This window comes from Ictalurus punctatus, chromosome 10, assembly GCF_001660625.3.
Source record: "Ictalurus punctatus breed USDA103 chromosome 10, Coco_2.0, whole genome shotgun sequence".
Taxonomy (NCBI): Eukaryota; Metazoa; Chordata; class Actinopteri; order Siluriformes; family Ictaluridae; genus Ictalurus; species Ictalurus punctatus.
In genome coordinates this window covers 27,407,501-27,432,500 of record NC_030425.2, presented here as the reverse complement: position 1 = coordinate 27,432,500, position 25,000 = coordinate 27,407,501, and the positions used below count along the sequence as shown (strand labels likewise).

General features: G+C 41.1%; 1 protein-coding gene across 1 annotated transcript in view; it reads right to left on the bottom strand.

The window, feature by feature from the left end:
* Positions 1-25,000, bottom strand: part of cpne7 (copine VII) — a 61,308-nt gene that overhangs the window by 32,858 nt on the left and 3,450 nt on the right. Inside the window, exons 3-8 of the mRNA XM_017478104.3 lie at positions 15,117-15,299; positions 14,951-15,025; positions 9,718-9,792; positions 2,512-2,595; positions 2,323-2,412; positions 2,137-2,235 (exon numbers count right to left, since the gene is read on the bottom strand). Coding sequence (XP_017333593.1) covers positions 2,137-2,235; positions 2,323-2,412; positions 2,512-2,595; positions 9,718-9,792; positions 14,951-15,025; positions 15,117-15,299 — 606 coding nt within the window. The remainder of the gene's footprint in view (positions 1-2,136; positions 2,236-2,322; positions 2,413-2,511; positions 2,596-9,717; positions 9,793-14,950; positions 15,026-15,116; positions 15,300-25,000) is intronic.

Here is a 25,000-nt window from a genome sequence, read left to right as displayed (position 1 = left end):
TTCGTAATTTAATTCACAAAGTGGAACTTTCGTATATTTTGGATTCATTACACATGAAGTGAAATATTTTGAGCCTTTTTTTGTTTAATTCTTGATGATTACGGGTTACGGCTCATGGAAATGAAACATCCAGTATCTCAATATTAGAATAAAGAATTTATAATACAGAAATGTCGAGCTTGTGAAAAGGATGTTAATTTATGCGCTGATACTCGGTCGGGGCTTTAATACTTTTGTATGAATTACTGCATCGATGCGGCGTGGCGTGGAGGCGATCGGCCTGTGGCGCTCCTGAGGTGTTCTGGAAGTCCGGGTTGCTTTGATAGCGGCCTTCGGCTCGTCTGTATCGTCGGGTCTGGTGTCTCTCGTAGATTCTCTATGGGGTTCGGGTCAGGCGAGTCGGCTGGACGATCAAGCTCAGTAATACCACGGTCAATAAACCGGTTACTAGAAGTTTTAACACTGTGGGTAGGTGCCGAGTCCTGCTGGAAAAGGAAATCAGCATCTCCATGAAGCTTATCAGAAGATGAAAGCATGAAGTGCTCTAAAATCTCCTGGTAGACGCTGCATCGACTCTCGACTCGAGAAAACGCAGTGGAACAACACCAGCAGATGACCTGGCAACCCAAATCATCACTGACTGTGGGAACGTCACACTGGACTTCAAGCAACTCGGATTCTGTTCCTCTCCACTCGTCCTCCAGACTCTGGAACCTTGATTTCCAAATGAAACGCAACATTTACTTCCACCTTCCCCGTGACTGTGCTTGTGTACTGAACCAGACCGAGAGATTAAAGCCTCAGCAAACCTTTGAGGGTGTTTTGAGTTAATGAGCCGATTAGAGCTCTTCTCAGGTCGAAAAAAAAGGCTTGAAATATTTCATGAATCTAGAATATATGAAAAGTTCCACTTTTTAAAACTAAATTATGGGGGAAAATTCACTTTTCCTCAACATTAAATTTTTTTTTAGATGCACCTGTGTTGAACGAAATGGAGAATCATGTAGAGAAATACACTTTCTATCACTTTTGACACTTTTTTTTTTTACAGTAAAAATTGCAAAATTGTTTTTAAAAAAAAGAGAAAGGCTTTCATTTGAGTCATCCTCGTAAATACCTACACATAGTGTAATTAAATGCAAGTTCATTAGCAAGCTAGCTAGCGTTACGTGAACTGCTTTATTGTGTATTTAAAAAAAGTTTTAAAAACGTACCAAAAAAAAAAATCTGTACCCATGTCACATTGATATTTTTTTATACCGCAGCGCTGTTGAATTCTCCAATCTGATTGGTCGGGAGATGTTTATTGATTTTCTGCTTTTCTTGTTTTGCAGATACTCCACAAGTGGATACAAATGGATAAAAATTCTTTCATAAAAAAAATAATAATAATAATAATTATTGATCGTTTAGTAAGCGGAATCAAACACTCGCTGTTGTGTTGTTAAAGAAAAAAGAATCAACTTCAAGCTGGTAAAAGTAACTCGGCTTCGACACTCCGCCGATCGCTGATTATTTTCTAATAACAGCACGCCTCCAAGTCTTTTACTCCCTAGTCGTTTAGTGCGGCATGGACTGCTTTTACAAGACGCAAGAATACACTGCATAGGATTATATCGCATCTAGAAAACGAGCAAACAACTAGCTCTGGTACATCTCTCCTCAGTTTCTTGTCAGATTAAAAAAAAAATATTTTTATTTTTAAATGTAATACTTTTCCCAACATACATTTTTTAAAAATTATACAGAAAACTGTTTGTATGTGAGAAAGCGATGCGTTAAATAACAGACCGATGACGGCTGATGGGCTTTGAAAACAAATAAAATAAATACAAGTGCAACAGATTCTCCAAGATTCAATGTTTTGTCACAGTAAATATTTATTGTTATTTAGTTTATTACTGTTTACTACACTACATTGTATTTTTTATGTAGAAATGTTTCATTTGATTATTTTTCAAGCCATCATTGCTTTACAGCTTTTTTTGTATTTATATATATATATATATATATATTATATATATATATACACACACACACATACAGTATATATGCCACTTCGTTTGGCTTCTCAAACCTCACTCGGAGAAAATCGGTTCATTCATGACGCACATCAATGCAGCGTCTCTCACTGACCTTGTTTCCTCCAGAAGCTTGCTGCATCTCTTTGAACGTAGCGTAGAACTCGCCGATGAAGTCGTGCTTCCCTCTCGAGTCATAATCCCACACCAGGCACTGCGGGGTCAACAACCAGTGCGATTATTTCACATTTCATTCACTTTTTACGAATCGTCACTTGTTTCGTCTCGTTCACTTAGGCACCTTTAACTTCCTGTCCTCGTCACAGCTGCACAGGGAAATGAGGGAGACTTTGAACGGCTGCCACACAGGGTTCAGGTTGTTCTTGATCACCTGTGACGAGTATAAAAAAAATTTTTTTTAAAAAAACACTGAACACGGGAACGACAGGAAGAATAGCGAATCGCTCTTTAGTGAAGCAACGCCACTCACTTCTGTTCTGTGTACAAGCTGCTCTGTGCTGTCATCGTTCACACGATAAATCTCCAAGAACGGATCGGACTTGCTGAAGAGGTCCTACAGACGCACACATCAACGAGGCTTCGGTTAGGATAGAAGTGAGCGGCGAAACATAAAGTCTAATTCGATTTAAAAAGTACGATTGGAGAAAAAAAAAAAAAGTCAAATAAAGTAGTAGAATAGTATATAATAAAAAAAATAATAACACGTAAACAACTTTAAAATATATATTTTTACATAAAATACACATGCATATAAATGCACAAATAAATAATTAAATAAAACCAAAAATCAAATACAAATGGGTCAGATTTCCCACACACACACACACACACACACACACTTCGGTCACGATAGAACCGGGAGGTGTAAATGAAATAAAATCTAAATTAAACAAAAAATTATCTGATAGAATTGCACAATAAGTAATCGCACTTCAGGGGAGGCCTCGTGCAGCAGGGAATTGAGTGGAATCTTATTCTCCGTGGTTCACTTCCTGGTGCGCTGCCAGTGTTTTCTCTCACAGCTGTGACCAATCAAATCAGGAAAACAATCATTTGACATGTATCTTTGAGTCACGGCTTGGTTAGCCGCCAGCCGAGGGCGACGGATTGTGCAGGGCACGGAGGACAGCCGTTAATGCCCCCCATTTCTCACCACATTAAGCCAGACAGAGAATCAGAACTGGATTGGGTTGTCAAGGTAACAGGTCTGAATGAGAGCCGAGCGATTTGGACGAGTTTTAATCTTCCATTATTTGTAAACTCCTTCATTCTGTGTAGAATCCTACAATGAAGTATTTCCCTTCCAGACAGCATTCCCAGTAGAACCCCTAGTGTTTCTGTTTAAGAGATATTCTGGTTGATAAAAGCTTCCACGTACAACACTTGTAGGTAGGTTGAACCATTAACTATCCCAACTGCTTTCTTCTGATTTGTTTGCTATTTCAGACGGTTATATTAGATAACAGACTTCTTCGATGATATTACATGAGAACATGAATCCTAATCCTTTTTCTTTTTTTTTTTAATCGGGCTTATTCCCTTGCTTCAACCCTTGAATCAAGCCTGAGTAGAAGGTTAAGAAGATCGATCTTCCATCCATCCATTTTCCATACCATTTATCCTAGACAAGGTTACGGAGGAGCCTGGAGCCCATCTTAGGTATAGCGGGGCACAACCTGGACCAGATGCCAACACATCGCAGGGTGCAATCGCACGCTACGGACAATTTGGAAATTCCCGCATGTCCTTGGACTGGGGGACGAAACCGGAGTCCCTGGAGGAAATCCCCAAAGCACGTGGAGAACATGAAAGCTCCGAACCCCGGAGGTACTTGGCAAACGTGCTACCCACTAAGCCGTTGTGCTCCCCAAGATAAAAATGACCAAGACTGTGTTTTACAGCCTTTAAGATATACTGACCGGCCTCTTTAATAGGAACACCTGTACACCTGCTCATTCATGTAATTATCCAATCAGCCAATTATGTGTCAGCAGTGCATGCAGGTATAGATCAAGAGTTTAATATTCATATCATAAAGCAGAATGGGGAAACAGTAAGTTTGACCGTGGCATCGTTGTTGATTCTTTATAGGCTGGTTTGAGTATTTCCGGCACTCCTGGGGTTTTCACGAACAACAGTCTCTAGTGATTGTTATGTAATTCCCGTTCAGCGCAAACGCACTTCGGTGTCTTTTGTTTTGTTTTGATATCTATCTATGTGCGCTTTGATACGTGTCTCGTATCCGTCCCGTCTCGTCATTGGTTTACTGCCCTAGTGTGTCACTAGTGTGTCACCTTCTGATTAGTTTGCTACTTAACCCCGTCTGTTTCTTTGTCCGGTTGTGAAGTCATTAAGTTATTAAATCTGAGCCTTCCCCCCACCCCCACCCCCGCACTTCCTTGTTTCAATGTTTTCCTAATACCGAGTTCACTTTGGTTCTGGATTGGTTTCCCAGTCTCCTGATCTGTAACCTGCGCTATCTACAATTACAGATAACCTTATAGAATATCCGAGATTATCTACATATAGGTGTTTTGACCCATGCCTGGAATAATGCTGACTATGATATTAATGTTGGCCTGCAGTCAATAAAATACACAATGATGTCTCGTGATTATGTCCCTGCATCTTCACGTCCACCCTGCACATTACGTAGATTATATAGAATGGTGCCAGAAAAACAAAAAACCTCCAGTGAACATCAGGTCTGTGAGGTCAGAGGAGAACGGCCTGAGTCGTTCGAGCTGACGGAAAGGCTACAGAAACCCAAATAAAGACTCCTTCTAACCGTGGTGAGCAGAAAAGCATCCCAGAATGAACAAACCTTGAGGCTACGGCAGAACAGAAGACCGCATCGGGTTCCACTCCTCTCAGCCGAGAACAGGAATAGAAGAGTTTCCCAGACATTTAAGATAATACTGCAAACTTTATTCCAGCCTTACCTTCAACACGAGGTCATGTGATTTATCGTTCTTAGCATAGAGTTAACACGAGATATCTAATGGCATCATTAACGGAGAATTCTGTTCGCCTTCATGTTTTTCTTCTCGACTTTTAATGCGTAATGCTTCCGGCATGTTCTCAAAAACACATTATTTTAATTATGCCAAAGTGGTTTCTAAGGTGCGAAGAGGTTTTCCGCAGTCAAGCCTCCAGAGAAGAACCGCTATGAAATGTAGATCAGATGCACGGGCTTCAGAACAGCACTCATTGATCATGTTAGGGAAGCGACAGTCGTGCGTCCTTTCTGTTGTAGTCGTAGCAGTGAAGTGAGAGTAATGAGTTACTCAGAGTCATCTGAATAGACAGATCCTGTCGAAAGATTGCAGCTCAGTCATTACTCTGTCTAGACATTTGGCAATCGTTATCCTCTGTCCCTGATGCACAAAGCTATTTGCATGGTTTCGTGTTTCTTCTGACTTGCATTACACTACAGAATTACACTGTAGGTGTGAGCCGTTCACGGCTAAACTCAGTCATCTCGGTCATCAGAGATAAATTTAGCCGATTCATTACTGGCGCGTAACATCGCCGACTAAACGGCATTGTGATCAGAAATGCTAAACATTTATAAATCACTCTTAATGAACAAGGAAGTGATGCAGGAAAGACACAAAGCCTCGGGAGAAGCACCGGCTCAGCAAGAGCAGAGAAACTGCGTTAAGCACTGCACTAGCTGTATGATAAGCCGAGATGGAAAGGCCTTCGGTAATTTAAGCATCTTTTTTCGTACTTGTATAATTAAAATGTAATATTTGTACTCATACTCAATTACGTTTCAATCACGTTACCTGAAGTACCTGGAGGAAACCCCTGAAGCACGGGGAGAAGAACATGCAAACTCCACGCACACAGGGTGGACCAGGATCCCTAGGGTTGCGGGGAACCTCGAGCCTATCCCAGGGAACTCAATACGGGTGGACACCCCATCGCTGGGCACAATCACACACACGTTCACATACTACGGACAATTTAGAGATGCCAATCAGCCTTCGGCGCATGTCTTTGGTCTTTTTCGGGGGGGGGGTTTACCTCGCACCCTGTACGTGCGAGGTAAACGTGTTAATCAGTATCTCAGAGCATGAGTTCTTCTACGGCGCTCATCTAAAAGCCACCAATAGGAGGACAGCAGAAGATGACTCCAAACTCAAGGGACAGCTACAAACTGTATAGTGGCAAAAGGTGCGTGTTTTTAACGAAACGTGTTAATGGGAAAAAAATATACTTATTAATGGACCTCAGCTGCTTGATCGTGCTAACTGATGATAACGTATGCAGAAAATCATTTTGTTTAATCGCAATGTTTTGCATCAGACAGTGATAGGTATTAGGATTATTTTGTTATAACGGCAGTCTGGAGTGTGTTATTCCACTTATACCACAATGATTTGCCAATGTTTAATTTATTAATGAACGACACATCATGTATTTGGACCCCTTACTGCGTGGTGTTGCCATATGGCAACCTTTAATTTATCTCCAATTTTTTGATAGGCAATAATACAAAACTACTATTTTCGCCGTGTCACATGACCAGGAAGTGCTGTTTGCACTTCCTTTTCTGCAATCACATGGCACGGTGAAGGTCATCCTCGGAGGGCTCTCAAAATGTGATTCAATTTTCAATATTTATGCAAAACTACTTTTTTAAAGGAAAAAAACAAATGGAACACTATCTGAGATAGGTTAATATTCATCTTTTTGTCATTTAAATAAGTGTATATATTTTGAGTATTCTGTTAAATGGTCAGATGTAATTGTTGCCATATGGCAACAAGATGCAATAGTGGAACTGTAGTAAGTGCCTTCATGAACTGAAAGTAGCCACCTCTAATAGTATACTTACATTATTTTCACATTCAAAGTAAGTATAAAAAACGGTTGTAATTTCAGGCATTTTGCGATTGCACCTTATTTGCTATATTTCATGTGTCAAGAGAAAGAATTAAGATTTCAAGAGAAAAAAATATAAAAGATAGTTCACCCAAAAGATGCTTGGATCAGAATTTTATACGCATTTCGAGTGAATAAATCCATCCACGTGCTTTCTGCAACTGTGATTCCTTTCTAGAAGATATAACGTTTACAAAAACAAAAAAACAAAAAACGTATAGTCTGGAAAATGCAGTAATTGGAATTGTAATCTCATACATTTTGTGTTATTTTTGACCACATGATCCTTTCCACCATTGCACCCTGTTGCCATACGGAGACAATTTTTTTTTTTAAATTGTATGTGCGGTTACTATAGAAATGAGAATGTGTTCAGAGCGTTAATATAAACATATCGTTCGTGTTAAAGCTGGAACTACTGTCCAAGTCATGCTGTTATACAGATAATAACCTTTTGAAAAAGAAATGTAATTATGTTAAATAAAAAAGGCGAGTAGAAAGTAGAGATTGAAAAAAAAAAATGAAGTATAAGTAAAAGAGTAAAAGTCAAACGTATGAGATGAAAGTCGAGTGTAGACACTTTAGGGGGAAACAAACAGACTTAAGTACAGTAAAGTAACTGGGCTTTTTTACTTCCCACCTCTTCTCTGCTGTATTTTTACTTGATTGGGTTTTTAAAATAACAGCCATTTTTCCGATTTTTTCTGATTTTTTTCCCACCCCCGTCAGCCGTGACGGTAAGCCCCGCCTACCTTTAGCGTCATTAAAACTCTCCGTGAGTATATTGGAGCACATATTGCAAAGATCAAAGTCTATGAATATGCAGTGAGGATTCCTCCTCAAATAACCGGCATTAGTCTTTCAGATTAAAGGTTCCAGAAAAATTCCAAGACTTCAGTATTCCGAAGGAAATAAATTAATAATGTACATCATAAATCAGCTTCACATCTGCATGAACTCATGAATATGTAATGTCATGTCACACAGCATATCCACGTCTCCACGGGGTCTGAAATACTATGCTGCCTCCAGCAGGGAACCGGGCTGTGACAAGCTCAGCTTGATGAGATGGAGACCTGCTGGTGAGACTAAGCGGATCTAGATTCACAGAAGTTTAAGAGCGGGCACCAGTCCACGTCGGGAGGAGAATTCTCTGCCTGAAGGTGCATTTAAACTGAGCCACTATTCAAAGCAGTCGAGCAGCGTGAGCGTGCATATTTCACACACCATCTCCAAATGCTATCTCTTGACTAGAGCTGTCCTTCTGGAGCTCAAGCTGATCAATGATCTCGCATGGATATCAACATGTTGTCGCCATGCATCATTTGAGATTCACGCAAAACAAACAACTGTTCGCTCCTTATCGCGCCATGCAAGCAGGGCCTCGGGGAAATCAAGAGTTAAACGCGAAAAACAGCCAGAAAAGAGTATGGGAACGGGAAAAGAACTAGGAAAATAGGAGAGAGAGCAGGGAGCGGAGCGACGGCCGAGAGCCGAGACAGATGGGAGGCAGAGGTTTGTGTACACAGCGACAGCACCGCGGGACCAGCAGATCCCCGCAGAACTGCTCGGCTACGTGGGCTAATGTGTAGGAGAAGCTGTTTGCACACAGAGAAGAAGGCCGAAAACCCCCTGCTGCCTCCCCAAACCCCCCCCGACGCCCGCCTGCCTGTCACTCTGCCAAGCCACCCCCCAACCCCCACCCACAGAAACTCCAGCTCCAGTTCCAGCTGTGACCGCAGGGGTTCAACTGAACAGAACAGAAGAACAAAGCAAAATACTAGGCAATGTTCAGTACAAAAATGATTCGTTGTGTATTTTATTTGAATCTATGCTGTAGAATTGTAAAGTTTAATTATCAGTAATTTAACGGAGAAAGTTAATACTTTCAGTTATTCAAGTGATTTACGTTTTATTTAGAGAGGCGCCGATGTATCGGCCGATAAAGGCTATTTTTCACGCTGAGACATCCGACGATCAGGGCCGATAATCTCCTGTCAATCAAAAGAGGGCGGAGAAAATACATCGATTTCATTTTGTGTGTAAAGATGATGTCTCTCGTGTGGAATGAGGACAAAACTGCAGTTTGTCATCTCTGTAATCTCTGCACTGATTAAAAAATTTGACACCGGACGCTGCAGCAGTATATAGTATATCGCACAGAAAAATATATCTGTCGAGTAGTATATTTCATATCCAGTTAATGTTAATATATAAAAACGTTGATATTATATATGACCAGTGTGATGTTCAGTGATGAAGTAGAAATGCTTGTGTGTGTGGAGAGTGAGTGTGAGACTAACAGGAGGGTTTTTATAATTCAGTCAGTGTTAATACGAATGAATAACATTCAATAAGTTAATAATCTTACTTTGATCTTCAGAACTGAGTTCATGTGTTCATGTTCATTAGAGTAATGTGTGTTCTGTTGATGAGACCAGTTACTGTCAAACAACTTGCTGAAATGGAGAGGATAAAGTTTTTATTTGCATTTCTTTCAGGATTGTGGAATTCATTATTATTCATTTATAAGAAGGTATAAAAGGCAGAACGATCGGTATCGGTATCGGTATCGGCCGATATCGCTCCGAATAATCGCGTATCGGGATCGGCTGAGAAATTTACTATCGGTGCGTCTCTAGTTTTATTTAACAACTATTAATCTAGTTCTAACGGTGGATCAGCATCACCTTTACGAAAAGAATTAAAGGGATGATATTTTTAAAGGTATTGAAAAATGCAGATTGGTGGGGGGAAAAAAAAGGATTAATATCTTTCTTACCTTATCATCCAACTTCTTGGCACAGAACGAGAGCTCGACATATCCATTGTTGCCAGAAATTTCCTCAGCATGAATCTAAGGGAAATAGAAAAGCAATTAATGATATTTTTTGTTGTTCTTGTTTGTCCGTATCTGTAGAATAGATACAGAATTTTTCAGATGGAAACGATAGAACCGTTGTGGCACGACTAAGCTGCATTCATTGTCCCTTTCAGAGCGCAAATACGGCTCAGATACAAATATGTTCATGGAAAGGAAAATGTTCATATGAGTCGATGATCGAAAGAGTGGGATTTTAGTGCTGCCTGTAAAATGGGTTTTAATCATGAGAGTCTAAGCAAGAAATGTAAATATTTTACCACATACAAAATATGACAACACTGTACAATCATACTATAAATCAGATGGGATTAGTAAGGAATGAACAACACACCATACTTTTTTTTTTTATCCATTTATAGTTACATTTAATGATGTGGAACGTCTGCGAAACAAGTTAGTTCCTGCTACCTCTTACGTTATAGCAGCTATAAACAGTCCTGCCCTCCTCCAGGCTCTCTTTCTTATCTCTTGAAGTTAAAAAGACTAAAAATGCAACATGTCATGTTACCGAGAAAGCAGAAACCGCAAACCCCTCAAGCTTAAAAACACTGGTGTGGAAAACTTATAAAGCGCTGGCACTGGAGACTCCTTCCGTAAATGTGTGTATAAACACCTCCTCACAGAAAACGATGATACGTTTCTCTTTTTGTGGCGCGTCCACCATACAAGTCCCCGTGAATGAGCTGTCGATATATAAACCGGTGCACGGCTGTCAGAACACCTTCTGACCGATCACAGCTGAGAATTCGATGAGAATGTGGTATAAATTAGCGGCAAAACTTGACTTTCGAATGAATTTTAAACCGCGGTCTGAATCAGCGTGAGGCTGGGTGTTACTCGTAGCAAAATGAAATGTTTTTTTTAATTATTTAAATAAAGATTTAGGAAAGAAGCAAGGACGTCAATGACTAAGGAAAATAAATGAGTGAAAATCCAGCAGATATTCGAAGGAACAGCTTCATCAAGTCAGACTTGAAGTTCTTCACTGTTGCCAATTCACAGTTCCAGTTCCTCTGGGTACTCCGGTTTCCTCCCCCAGTCCGACATGCCTTATAGGCTGATTGGCGTTTCCAAATTGTCCATAGTGTGTGAATGGGTGTGTGATTGTGCCCAGCGATGGGTTGGCACCCTGTCCAGGGTGTCCCCTACCTCGTGCCCCGAGTTCACTGGGATAGGCTTCAGGCTCCCCGCAAACCCGTGTAGGATAAGCGGTACGGAAATGGATTGATGGATGGTTTGATAGGTGGAAATAAAGAACGGAGATTTAAACCTATTAAACAATGTGGTCAGCAGTAACAAATCTACAACCAGTGTGAAATTGACCCCACAGAGCCCAGACGTCATTATTGTTTAATAAAAAGTCGTAGCTGAACTGCCGAGCAATAGAGCCGTGCGTAATCATCCTACAAACAGGAAATGAGGAAAAACTAGTTTTTCAAGCTTTCTGATGATGCGTGTTGTACATGGTGTGTCAGAAATAGTTGTTTACGCTAGGTGATAGTTGTTGGTTTTTCAGTAAAATTAACAAGTCTACCAGGTCTTATTAGGTTAGTATTTAAGCCAGAACCATTCATTAGCTTCTAGTCTGGAAAACATGAATCTGTGGTAACAGCCAATCATATATAATCAGCCCATTTTACGTCATTTTTACCCACTGTAACTGCAGCTTCAGCCATAATAAAGATCATAATAAAGACAGAATCAGGTTTATAGAATAGCAGCTGGTATAGATTTACATTTAGATTTATTCGTTTAGCGTGTTTCGTTTAAGTTTGCATGTTTTTTGTTTTTGGGTTTTTTTTCCAAAGGAAAAAAGCAAAACAAACCTCTATATTACATGATTTTATGCAGTAAGATAAGCGTGCTATCTATTAAGAGCGATCAATAAATCATTGTCAAGTCATAATGGGAGTCATAACACAAGCAGGCAACAACAAACAAGGGGGAAAAAAAAAACATAACCAAAGACAAAATCACAGGCAAGAGTCCAAACCAGGAAGTAACTAGCAAGCAGGAAGGACAGGAAACAAAATCTTGGGATGGCACGAAAATATCGACGAGTCTCCGTGAGAACAGAAGAAGCCACATAAAGGCTTCAATAGACAAATGCTGACGTGACTTCAAGTGAGAACTTTCAGGGAACATAGCGATCACAAGACAGGAGGCGGAGACAAGACACGAATCCAAACAATACGTACACGACGATGTAAACAAAGACGCGCATGGAGAATGACAACAAAGCAAGAACAGTACACGGCAAGAAGTGAAAAATGAAATGTGAGTGAACGCTGCGACCGCACAGCGGCAATAAAAGGCAGAAATATTTTGAAAAGACGTTATGCCATAACACTGTGATCTCTGATCCCGATGTGAAGAAGGCGGAGTGTGACTTTGGACGGAAATAACAAGAAGAAATGGATATGATAGACACCGGAGGCAGTTAAAAAGTTAACAGTTAAAGGCTCTTCAATCGTGCTCAGAAAGGTCACCGTTACAATTGTCGCTATTGTCAATGTTTTGTTACTACTAATATCTTAAAATTGTCTACGTGACTGTTTTATTCTTTGTTTTTTTTTTCTAGTGAAGAAACATCTGTGAAACCTAGCAAACTGGGTATAAAATACATTTCTTTACATCGCAGTGCTGATACAGGTCAGATTCGTTTTCTGGCGTCTCGGATGATTCCCGAGTTTACATTAACACGCTCGTTTCTAATGCGTTATCATTTCTATAACGGTAACGGCTCATTCGCAGAGGCAGGAAGTTTTCGGACATCTTCAGGACAAAGGAGTTGACAATCAATAACCAATGATTACAACCCTAATAGTGATTATTTTCCTATTACAACATGTCACGAAGCACTTCTTCTTCTTCTTCTCCTTCTTCTTCTTCTTCTTCTTCTTCTTCATTTTGTCCTAACAGCACTGTTGTTATGTTCCTCGTGTTGGAGGGAAATATCTACTTCTATGGAATTTCGCACACGCTGTTCTACCACTGGCTGAAAGCTTTCAAGCTGAACACACAGCGAGATAATTGGAGTAATGTACCTGCTCTAGGTGAGCACTCAGGAACATCCATTCAAATCTATTAACACCGTAATGGAGGGCCTCGGGGAGAAAAAAAAACACACCTCTGCTGGTAATGTTTTATTTTAGATGGCGTTTTGGTCTGACGGATACTGTTTGCTCTGTTGGGTTTTTTTTTTCCCAGCCTCCTCTTCATCTTCATCTTTTTCTCTCGATAACTCACTGAACACCCACTGATTGTTTGGTTTTTATAATCTATTTGTGTGAATGAACGCATAAAAATGAGCAGGTTATAGTAGCGTAAGGCACAGAAGCGGTTCTGATACAACAGAAACAGTGACACAGAAGATAGGTCAGTGCTTGATAATAAATATTGCATATCCTGGATGCCGGTGATGGCAAAAAAATAAAATTAAAATATTATAATGTGCTAACAAAATGGCAACAAAACAACTGAGAATTATTATGGGAATAGGACATGTTCCGAGATTTTTTTTAAATCAGCTTTATATCATGGAACAATCAAATTCTTGCTTCTGATTGGTCAGAAGGTGCTGATTGATTTCCTTTAACAGCAGCTCTGACAGTAGCGCAGCTGCATGTTACAGGTTTATATTAATGTGATTGTTTTAATGCATTATTCACAGGGTCTTGTCCTAACAGGTTTAAAACCGTGTGTAATTGTTGAAATGGTGGCGTTTTCTGAAAAGAGGTGTTTATTTGGCACGGAAGGAGTCTCCAATGTCAGTGCTCTGTAATACTTTCAGGACAGTTTGTCTTATTAACTACAAGATGGAGAAAAATGACTGCTAGCTGCTATAACGTAAGTGAAAACCGGAAACATGGACATTCCACACCATTAAATGCAACCATAAACGGATAAAAAGTACAAAGTTTAGTTCTTCAGCCCTGCTGGAAAATAAAACAGAAACCATCACAGAAATTCTAATGGTTTCCATTATAAATACCATTACAAATCATCAGCCTACCATTAAAACCTTTACCTTTATTGGTCCTTACTGGTATACTCTAGACACAACATGCCACCAATAAAAGGCAACAAATCACCAGTAGAGACCCACAGGGACCATTACAGTTTCCATTAAAACCAATACAATTCCCCTGCTGAAAAAAAACAATACAAACCATCACAGAAATTTGAATGGTTTCCACTACAAATACCATTACAAACCATCAGCTAACCATTAAAACCATTACCTTTAGTGGTCCTTATCAGTATCCACTAGACACAACATGCCACCAATACGAGGCAACAAATTACCAGTAGAGAACCATAGGGACCATTACAGTTTCCATTAAAGCCAATACAATTCCCCTGCTGAAAAAAAAACCCCAATAGAAACCATCACAGAAATTCTAAATATCATTACAAACCATCAGCTAACCATTAAATCCATGACCATTACCTTTATTGGTCTTTACTGGTATCCACTAGACACAACATGCCACCAATACAAGGCAACAAATTACTAGTAGAGCTTCACATTACAGTTTCCATTAAAACCAATACAATTCCCATTATAATCCTTAAAACCATTACAAACTCTATAAGGGTTTCTACTGTTTTTTTTTCAGCAGGGAGTCGATAAAAGTATGACGTGGCGTTCTTTAATAAATAAAATTGTTAGCATTGGCAAAGTGATATGGTATAAGAGGAATAATCTCACTTCAGGGTGTGTTGTTATAGGAAAATAATCAACTTCATAATGGAAACCGTAACTCTACTTCATGGGGTTGGGTTGTCATTAATATGCTAAGTAAAGAATAAAACACTCGCTATAGAAAAGTAATCAACGATTAGGTGGTGTGAGACAACCCAACCCCATGAAGTAATGGGGTTGGGTTGTCTCACACCACCTAGTCGTTGATTACTTTTCTATAGCGGGTGTTTTATTCTTTACTTAGCAAATTAATGACAAGGAAAATGAGATTTTAACATTCAGCAAATTTTGTTACAGTAACAAAAGCATTCAGATCACCAGCACTCAACAGAGTGTATCATGATTCTGATATATCACAATCATATCACCCGGCCCCTGGTATATATTCTGTACCAGAACTGATCGATTTAAAGCAGAACTCACCGTAATGTTAGACTTTCCGGCGTATTTTCCGTATTTCAGTAGCAGTGGTTTTACCATCTTTTTCTGAGCCACAATCTGTTGAAGAAATTGAAAAATAACTTCTCGTTGTTGGATTTCTACTGAGCTAAAAGAAGAAATACAAATTTTTTACACACAGGTGTCTCACCTGACCGAGTGTGCACTCCATCCCACCCAGGAAGTCATCATCGCGAGTGCCGATGCTGTGGGTCCCGTGAATGTCGTAGACCTCGAAGCGTAGCTTCTGCACCTCCTCAAAGTAGTAGTCTAACATTAGGACCTTTGCAAACACCGGGTTCAGGTTGCTCTTGATCACCTCGGTGCGATCCAGCTAAATAAGGAACAACACAAGAGCACAAATACAGTTTACCGAAGAACTGCTTTTTGATAGTATTTAAACATACCGTTTAGATCCAAGATTGCTATAAATGCTGTATAATATGCTTCTCGTACCTAGTCCTCCCTAGATCTTTAAACCTATGGAATAAGCTAGTTATTTTAAAATAAACATAAATCCTGAAGCATGTTGCCCTCCTTTCTTGGTACACTCCATGCAAAACGATGAGTTTTTGTGACTTGCGTCTCAAATATCAGTGACTTAATCTAAAAATAAAAATAACGAAGAAGGAAAGAACTGCTAAAAAAAAAAAAAAGTGAAACATTTACCCCTTGAAGGACTCTACTCATATCATTTTAAACCATTAAAAATGATCTACGTACAATAATGAATCTTTTAATCCAAGAAGAATTATCCCAGGTACATCGCTATTCCTCTAGCCTCATTAAAAATGCCAGGATCCACATAGTATGAATCACTAAGTTCAGCTAGCATAATTAGCCTGTTCATCAGCTAGCTTTCGTTTTGCTAAGAACAAGCCAACAGAACAGTGGAGTCTTCATTTGGAAAGAAAAAAAATACAACTTCACAGATTTAGCATTAGACCATAATACTGTTTATTTCTCAAATCTCGTGGGTCAAAAGGTACTAAATAATCTTATGTAACAGCAGCTTTGACAAGAGTGCAATTGCTGATCATTAATATTAGGTAATATAGTTAGCTAGCTTGTTATTCAGCTAGCTCACGTTTGCCACTGGTCGGCACGAGTGGGATTTCAGTGTCAGAGTCTCTTTTCACGTTTCATTTCTCAGTCATTTATAGCATCAACAACTCTTTCTCTGAGGTCCTCAGAAATCTTGCTGCAGCGGATTCATCGTTTGAACAAAAATTGCCACTGAAATTTGTGTGCGACTTTCAGACCAACATCTTTGTATGCATTGTTGTTGTTTGTTTGTTTTTTTTTTAAAAAATACTGAATAATCCCACTTTTGGCCTTTTCCCATTTTACTTTCAAATTAAATGAGAACCAATGGCAGGAAGGTTTGGTTTGGCCGAGGAAGCATCAACTAATTTGCATAGAATTCTGAAAATCTCCATTCAGATGTCACTTTTGTTACCTGTTGCTTTGTGAAATCACTTGCTACTGTGAACACGGGGTTAAAAGTTTTGCAAGAATGAAATTTTATCCCACTGTATACATGAATATTGATGAACTGATCCCAGTGCGCTTAAGCTTCGCCGATATTTGTCAGGGTCTGCACTTTGGATTGTGTATCTTCCTGCATCTGGCTTGTTGGTTTTGCTGAATATTTAACTACCAGAGATGATTTGATTTGTAGCGCGCAACAATCCAGCATATTCCCAAGAGCTATGTAAAGTAAGTGAATAAATAAATGAATAGCACGTAAATGTGGCACGGCGTATGTAGAGCACGCAGAATTCAGTGCCAGTGTCCTGATAAATGCCTGTGGTAGGACACGTGCATGACATAGCGGAGAGAACAAAAAGACAGCGATAAAAAGAGAGGTAGAGAATGTACGGAGGGAATATGTAAAGAGAGAGATGCGAGTTGGTCACAGAAAATGAGATGTGAGTGGGTTTCGCTCCCACTTGATTTTAGCAGCCACTATTGATTTGCATGACAATGGCACTTCCCTGTTGAGAGGGACTGGAAAAGCTAAGAGTAGGAAGCCTAATGGTTTATATCCTCTGCATACATCCTAAAACCCAGTGCCTGAACTCGCCCACAAGCAAAAGAATTGAACTGCACTCTTAGCATCGCTGCCGGCACTCCAGCCCAGATTACATGAATAAAGATCGCCTGACTCGTTCGACTCAGAGCCGTAATCTGTTTATCACACGCTATACTGCCAAAAGTTTCTGGACACCTGACCATCACACTAGTGTTAATTCTGTTCACGAAAACTATGACGGAAAATGTTAGTCGACGCCCTTTTTTCTTTCTTTCCATGACTAAGACGAGACGATGACGAGACGAGACGACACGACACGACACCGACGTCATTAAACACTACCTGTGACTACACGGACATGCAATACCGTCGATGGAAAAAGACGAGACTAAAACCGTCATGTTTTAAAAATTTTAACTTTAGTAAAATCTCTCTTTGTTTCCTTCAACCAAAAAGAGGAGACCAAATATAATAGACTGCCCCTGAAACAGCCTACGCACACGAGTACCACACATAAGCGTAGCAGGGATATTAACACGAGTGGTTGCGCAGTGTTGACTTTCCTGATAATAAAGCCATAATTCATAATACAGGCTGCAGCCAACGGGAACGCGTCGCTATCGGTGATGAAAGTCAAAAAAACAGAGAGAAGAGTAGAGAGAGAAGGGGAGAGAATTTGGACCACCTGGTATAAAAGCTAGGAGTGAGAGGGCAGAGGGTCGTGATACGGAAGATAAGAATGAATGTTTGTTTTGTGACGTACATAATTCATGAATGTTGACCTTTCGCGTGCCTGTCTTCATACTTGTCGGAGATTGAGTCGGAGCAGATGCAATAGCAGGTACAGGATGCAGTTTATTAGAAAAACCAAGCAGACAATCCAAAGGGTAATGCAGGATCGATGAACAAACAATCTGAACTGGGCAACGCAAAAACTCACAAACACACTAGACAGAAAAGGGTCAAAAACAGTACAATCAAACACGATATATAAGGCTCGGTAACGGCAGAACACTGAGTGTATACGTCACAAAGCGTGTACTGACTGAAAGTCCTATTATACCGTGTGTGTGTGTGTGTGTGTGAGACCCTGATTGAACCCTGTATGTTCTGTCAGGTGACTGCGAGCGGGGACGCATGTCTGTGTTCTGGGTATTGGAGTCCATGACGGCCATATTCGTAGTCCGCTGTGCTTGCTTGGAAGTTGATTCGGTGACGGGATGTGACATGGCAATACTCAAGAACACATACTGCTTATAGGAGACATGAAATAAGTGTAATGTTATTATATATTATAAAGGTATGTATATGTTCATATTTATATTATATTTACACACATTTATGGCTAAAAATGTCAACAGTTTTCAATGACTAAACTACTTAACGGTTTTCTTTGACCAGGATAAGACTAAAATGCCAGACTTTTAGTCAACTAAATCTTTACAAAAAAATTTTTATGATATGAATATGATTTTTTTTTTTTTTAAAAGATGTCAAGGACAATTGACATAAGACTAAGACTACGACTAAATAGCTGACAAAATGAACACTACATCACACCTGTATGTGGTTCTTCCCCAAACTGTTGCTACAATGATGGAAGCACAAAATTGTACAGAACGCCTTTGTATGCTGTAGCGTTACAATTTCCCTTCACTGCAACTAAAAGGTCCAAACCTGTTCCTGCATGAGTTTGCTATGAAGACATGGTGTGTTAAGGTTGGAGCGGAAGAACTCGAGTGTCCTGCCCCTGACCTCAACCCCACTGAACATGGGGTTGAACTGGAACCCCGACTGCACCCCAGACCTCCTCACCCGACATCAGTACCTGATCTCACTAACGCTCGTATGGCTGAATGAACACAAATCCCCACAGCCACGCCCCAAAATCTAGTGGAAGGCCTTCCCAGAAGAGTGGAGCTTATTATAACAGCAAAGGGAGGGCTAAAACGGGAATGGCTGGATCTTCACGAAGCATACGAAGGTATGAGGTTCCTGAAGTTTATGACATTTTCTAATTCTAAGACAAATCATAAAATATACAGTATAGTATTTAACACGATAAAAGACACAAGAACAACTAAGAACAGATCGAATGAAACAAATATGTTTGTAATCTGAGTTTTTAAAAAAAAAAAAAAAAAACGCCTATAGAGCTGTGGAACGTTTCTTAGTTAGTTCGTTACGGTTACATTTATATAGCGCTTTTCTAGACACTCAAAGCGCTTTACATTGTGTGCGTGGGGTGGGGTGGGGGGGTTGGCGGGGGGGATGGGGGAATAGCTTCCAGGCTAAACCCTGCTCAGCTTCAGTGGAAAACCAGGCGTGACTGCAGGGAGATGTAGCTTCTAATGTTCTCTGGAACATGAGAGAGTTTATGGGCGATGTAATGGGTGAACTATGATTTGATTTCAATTAAACGTACAGAAGATGGCTGCTACATGTATCTTGCGGTCATTGTGCATGTCCTCATAAAAAAGAACTAAGTATCCACATGGTGCAATACGAACATAACTAGTGGAGGCAGTGTTACACCATGTGTCAGTGTATGTCAACTAACTAAACCAACTAGCATTGTGTCACAAATTGTATACTTACATACAGCGCCCTCCACTAATATCGGCACCCGTTAGCTTATTCTGTTAGCTTACATCTGTTAGGGCAGATAGCGCTTTCATAAAAGTGTTTTACGGTGCCCGGTGTTGGGCTGGTTTCGTGTGTCTTGGAAGAAGCACGTGGTGCAGTGGAGGCTTGATGGTTAAGGCTCTAGGTTACTGACCGGGAGGTCGGGGTTCAAGCCCCAGCACTGACAAGCTGCCACTGTTGGGCCCTTGAGCAAGGCCTATAACCTGTATCCAGGCTGACCCTGTACGCTGACCCCAGCTTCCTAACATGCTGGGATATGTGAAGAAAAGAATTTCACTGTGCTGTAATGTATACATGACTAACAAGGACTCAACATCATTAACTTGTTAACCTTATTGTTAAAAGCTTAGCTTGGAACTGAAATGAATAAAGTTCCTTATGCATTAGAATGAAATCTACCCTAAGACAAAGCTAGTCATGTCATTTATTTCGGGTCTGACCATTTCATCTATTTTAACATTCTGCGCTATTCATCAGCCGCCATGTAATAAAGCTGTACAGTCTCTTAATAATTGCTTCATTCAGTCTGACTCCACCACAGCGAGGAGGTCTAATTTAATGTATTGTTATCTGACACTTTCAATGTCACAGCAGTGTGTACTAAGACTGACTCACACTACAGTGAATCATGTGTTCAAAAGAAGACACGATGGCTCATAGTTTAACACGTAGACCTGGAGCTGAGCAGATGCGACGACTGACGGCGTAATTACGGCCTTGGGTTTACACAAGGAACTACCCGTCACGCTGAGCGAGGTAGTGGTGTGACACATAAGACGCCTACGTTGATGTACACTGGAATTCCGGCTTCTTTGTTCGACTTATATACAGCACAGCAGCTAAAGTCAATCCTGCACAGCCTATGAATGTCCAGAATCCCACATCCAACATCCACACGTGCTCGATAACATTTCTCAATGAACATTTTCTCAATCGGAAGAAAAAGTTCTAGCATTTTAGAGTCTGGTTGCCCCTAATGGTGAAAAAGAGAATCTTGAAATCCAAATTGGTGTTTCAGAGATTTTTTTGTAGCTGTCCGTTGGTGTTATAGACACCAATATGATAACGTATCTAGAAATACTGCCCCAGGGTCATGTCTCGCTGTACAGAAACCGCTTGTTAGCAACAAACGTGGTTCGTCTGAGTGGTGTTGTTTTTTTTTGCTGTGCGTCTTCCCGGATTATTCCCTTTTCCTAGTATCTCTTGGTTGGGAATGAGTAGTCGGAGTTTACTTGTTTGGAAGAGGGTGGAGTTTGTGTGACTTAGCAGCTGTGCAGGAACGTTTAACCAACTTGGGGTAGAATGTCTATTTTCTATTATTCCGATTCTCCTGGTGACGACCCTGTGGCTCTCCCTCACCTCGAACATGTCTGGCATGTCATATATCGGGAAACTCTGGACTCCCGTTCCCATCGGTCACTGCACTGCACTACATGTCACATGACCACCTGTACCTGATTCACGTTTGGTAATGAGCACACTTGTGTATAAATAGCCATCGTCTGCACTGTTTCTCTGTCTTTCGCTTGACTCCGTGTTAGCATGTTTATTGATCTTGTTAGTTTATGTTTAGTTTTTGCCACGGTTTTTGTCTTAGTGTCTTTGTTTTGTTGTTTGTTTGTTAATTAAACTTTTGAATATCTGCGATTGCTTCTGAGCCCATCCTTGAAACGTGACATGGCATAACTACAGAAAAACTTGGCATCCTGACGTCTAGGATGTCATGCTCATTGAAGTCAACAGACTTTCTCTCCACAGCTGAAAAAAGCCTCTTCACTTTTCTCCATATTTAGCTACTGTCAAATTTGTATCTTGAACGCTATTGGCTGTTGGCTGTAAATCAGTCAAACACGCGGTCACGCTGATTTCCTGTTCCATACGGAAACCTGTCAACATACGGAATCAAATCACGGCTCTCGAGCCATTTCGTGGGGGTTTTTTAAAAATGTTTTGTTCGGACCGGACCGCAGTGCCGGAGCTTCTCGGACATTTTGACAGCTTGTATCCGGTCACAAACTGAACTGATCAGGGTTATGTCCGTTTCGCAACGACACATGGTTCGGTCAAAGCGTGACATTCACTGTATGAGGAAATCACACTTAGCTGTTGAGATTTTAGATGTCTTTAGGTAGACCAGAATTCAGCCACAGCAGCATCTGACGATGTGTCTGGTTTCCCAGATGCTGCACAATGCGTCTTCTGGATGAGACGTTAAACCGAGGTCCGACACTCTGTGATCGTTAAAAATCCCAGGACACTTCTCGTAAAAAAGAGTAGGGCTATAACCCCGGCGTCCTGGCGAAATTCCCCCATTGGCCCTTCTCTATCACGGCCCCCTAATAATCTCCATCTCTGAATTGGCTACATCACTCACTCCTTTCACCAATAACTGGTGTGTGGTGGGCGCTCTGGCGCACCACGGCTGCCGTCACATCATCCGGGCGGATGCCACACACTAGTGGTGGTCGAGGAGATTTCCCTCATACGATATAAAGCGCTTTGAGTGCCTAGAAAAGCGCTACATAAATCTAAGGAATTATTATTATTATTATGATCAATTTCATTGGTAATGAAATGTGTGTGTAGACAGAAATAAGTGTCCATAAGATTCTGCATAGACTGGACAGCTATACAATGAAATGATTTCCATTTGATCTCACCGTACAAGTATAAACAGATACTGTAGCGTGGGCGAAGAACACAAAGACAACACGTGCTCTTGTCCTTCCAGTAAAGTAAGCAGTTAAAAAAACAAACGCAAATGATAAAGACCCTGTTGATGCTCTGAGTCCTGTTTCTTATGGCGGTTTTTATTTTCAGGAGCGGTACAAATAATAAGGCAGTAGGGAAGACATAAGAAAAAGCACTACGCGGGTTTGAAGATTTCGTCCGACATCATTTCTCTAAAAAAATATAACACTGTATACCTCGTTAGCATACAGGATTGTTCTCATACGCCTGCAAGATATCAGATATCAGAAACTACTTCTACTTTTTAATAGCCAATGTTCCTCGAGACGTTCCTGTTTCTTTTTCCGCAGAGATAATGATGATACCACACTGACGCCCTGATCTGACGAGTACTAATTGGCATGGGCATTCTGATAAATGAAGAATTCTGATAAAAGGCTCGTGAAGAATGATTTTGTGCACGATTTTGCAAAAGAAACGAGTTTTTTGCGTGAGCTAATTGTTGTCAATGCCCGTGGTGAGTACTGATCTCAGAGAGACTCCTGGAAGCGTGACGCTTTAAAAAAAAGCAAAAAAAAAACAAACAAACTGAAACTCGTGTATAACAGCAACGAGAATTTGTTTGAAATATGATATGAACGTGTGGAGAAAGAAATACGCGGAGGCTCGAGCGTCTATCGTGTTAATGAAGTCATCATTTTTCAGCCGCAAATAAAAAAAATTTCTTCTACTGTAGGAAAGACTCGGGTCAGTTCACTTCCACGCCAGCAGAGGTGCTCTCTATTGCGACCTCTGCTGATCACACACACTTCCGGGTCACTTGCTGGAATAAACAGTGCATGACCCTCGCTTTCTTATGTTGACGTTGTTTGGATGGGTTTGGAATTGTATGGTTTGTGTTGTTTTTTGTTTTTTATTACAACCTTCAGCAAATGGATCCTCACACTCCTGACCCTTCGCTGTTGCACTTATTCAGTCAGGGAAGAAAAAAATATTCTAAAACATGATGGGCTGCTGTGAGAAATCCATCCATCCGTGGCATTTGGCAGAGGCCTTATAACTAAGCAATTGAGGGTTAAGGACCTTGCCCAAGGGTCCAACAGCTTGGCAATGCTGGGGCTTGAACTCCTGACCTTCTGATCAGTAACCCAGAGCCTTTAACCGCTGACCCAGCACTGCCCTGTCCCCAGCCATCTTCTATACCGCTTATTCTACTGGGTCGTATCTGCCTCCTACTGGATAACCTGGCGCTTATCCCAGGGAGCATCGGGCACGAGGCGGGGTACACCCTGGACAGGGTGCCAATCCATCGCAGGGCACAATCACATACACACTCACACACCCATTCATACACTACGGACACTTTGGACACGCCAATCAGCCTACCGTGCATGTCTTTGGCCTGGCGGAGGAAACCGGAGTACCCGGAGGAAACCCCCGCAGCACGAGAAGAACTCTGCACACACAGGGCAGCGGTGGGAATCGAACCCCCGACCCTGGAGGTGTTTCAGAACATTTTCATCGCACACGAAAGTAGTACAAGCAAAGAGTTACGCCTTAAACTGTCTTTGTGCCAGATGCTGTAGCTCCACGAACAGCTCTTAAACGCACTCCGCAGATCTGCACGAGGACGGTCTCGTAACGGATCACGGTTAGCTTGCATTTATCAGCTCATAAAATGTAGCCGAACATTACATTGTAGCCGAATACCCCTGCTCTATTGTATGACCTCAACTGATCTGATCTGACCAACAACGACTTCTAAAGTTCTCAGACAAAGCGGAAGCTAAATAAAGCCTCGGTGTCATGGATGTTTTAGTGAAATATGTCCTGACAGCGCGCGTACACAGTCCTACCGAGGTCATTTGCATACATTATCATAGATTTTGACCGACTTGCGAACGTCAGAATTAATGACCTTCCTGCAGTTCGCGTGAGTAATGCATTCCACTTCTGACTAACGAGAAGGAGCAGCTCTCTGCGATCATTCTTCTTGTTTCCGTCTCATTTTCATACATCTTTCTAAGCATGGATTTGAGATATATGAAATGGCGCCGGGTCGAAAGAGACAAAACAGTCAGGAATGTCATTTCTTTCTGCCCGGGCACGGAGGCTGCGTGAACATCACACGCAATCTTCATATTCTCGAAATACGATTCCAGCTATTCATCAGCCGTCATCTTTGTTCCTCCGGCACGCTGAGAACGGAGGCGCTCTGTGTTTCGTCGTGACAGACCAAGAATTCAAAAAAAAAAAAAAAAAGCAGCAGGGTTGAAAATCGAGGTACGGAGTGGCGGGCAATTAGCTGCCGAGTTTCTTCTGTTTTGTGACGCGTCATTTGATCACGCGCGAGGAAACACACAGCAGCGGTGCCGTCTGAACCCGAGTGCCATACCTCGCTGGGTTCACTTTGTTCTCTGGAATGTGCCGTTGAAATAAATAAGTGACAGGGTTTAAGACTTCATCCCTCAGCCCGACGTATTCCAGCAGACGGAAATCACCGACCGCCTTCAAAAGCGCGGCTGTGGATTCAGATAATGTTTTATTTAACGTGACTTCTTTCATATGGAAAACTGACGGTGAGCTTCTTCTTCCGTCATTCTTGTCGCGGCCTTCTGATGCCGTGCGACGATCCCTCGAGGGACCGCACTCTTTACACACAT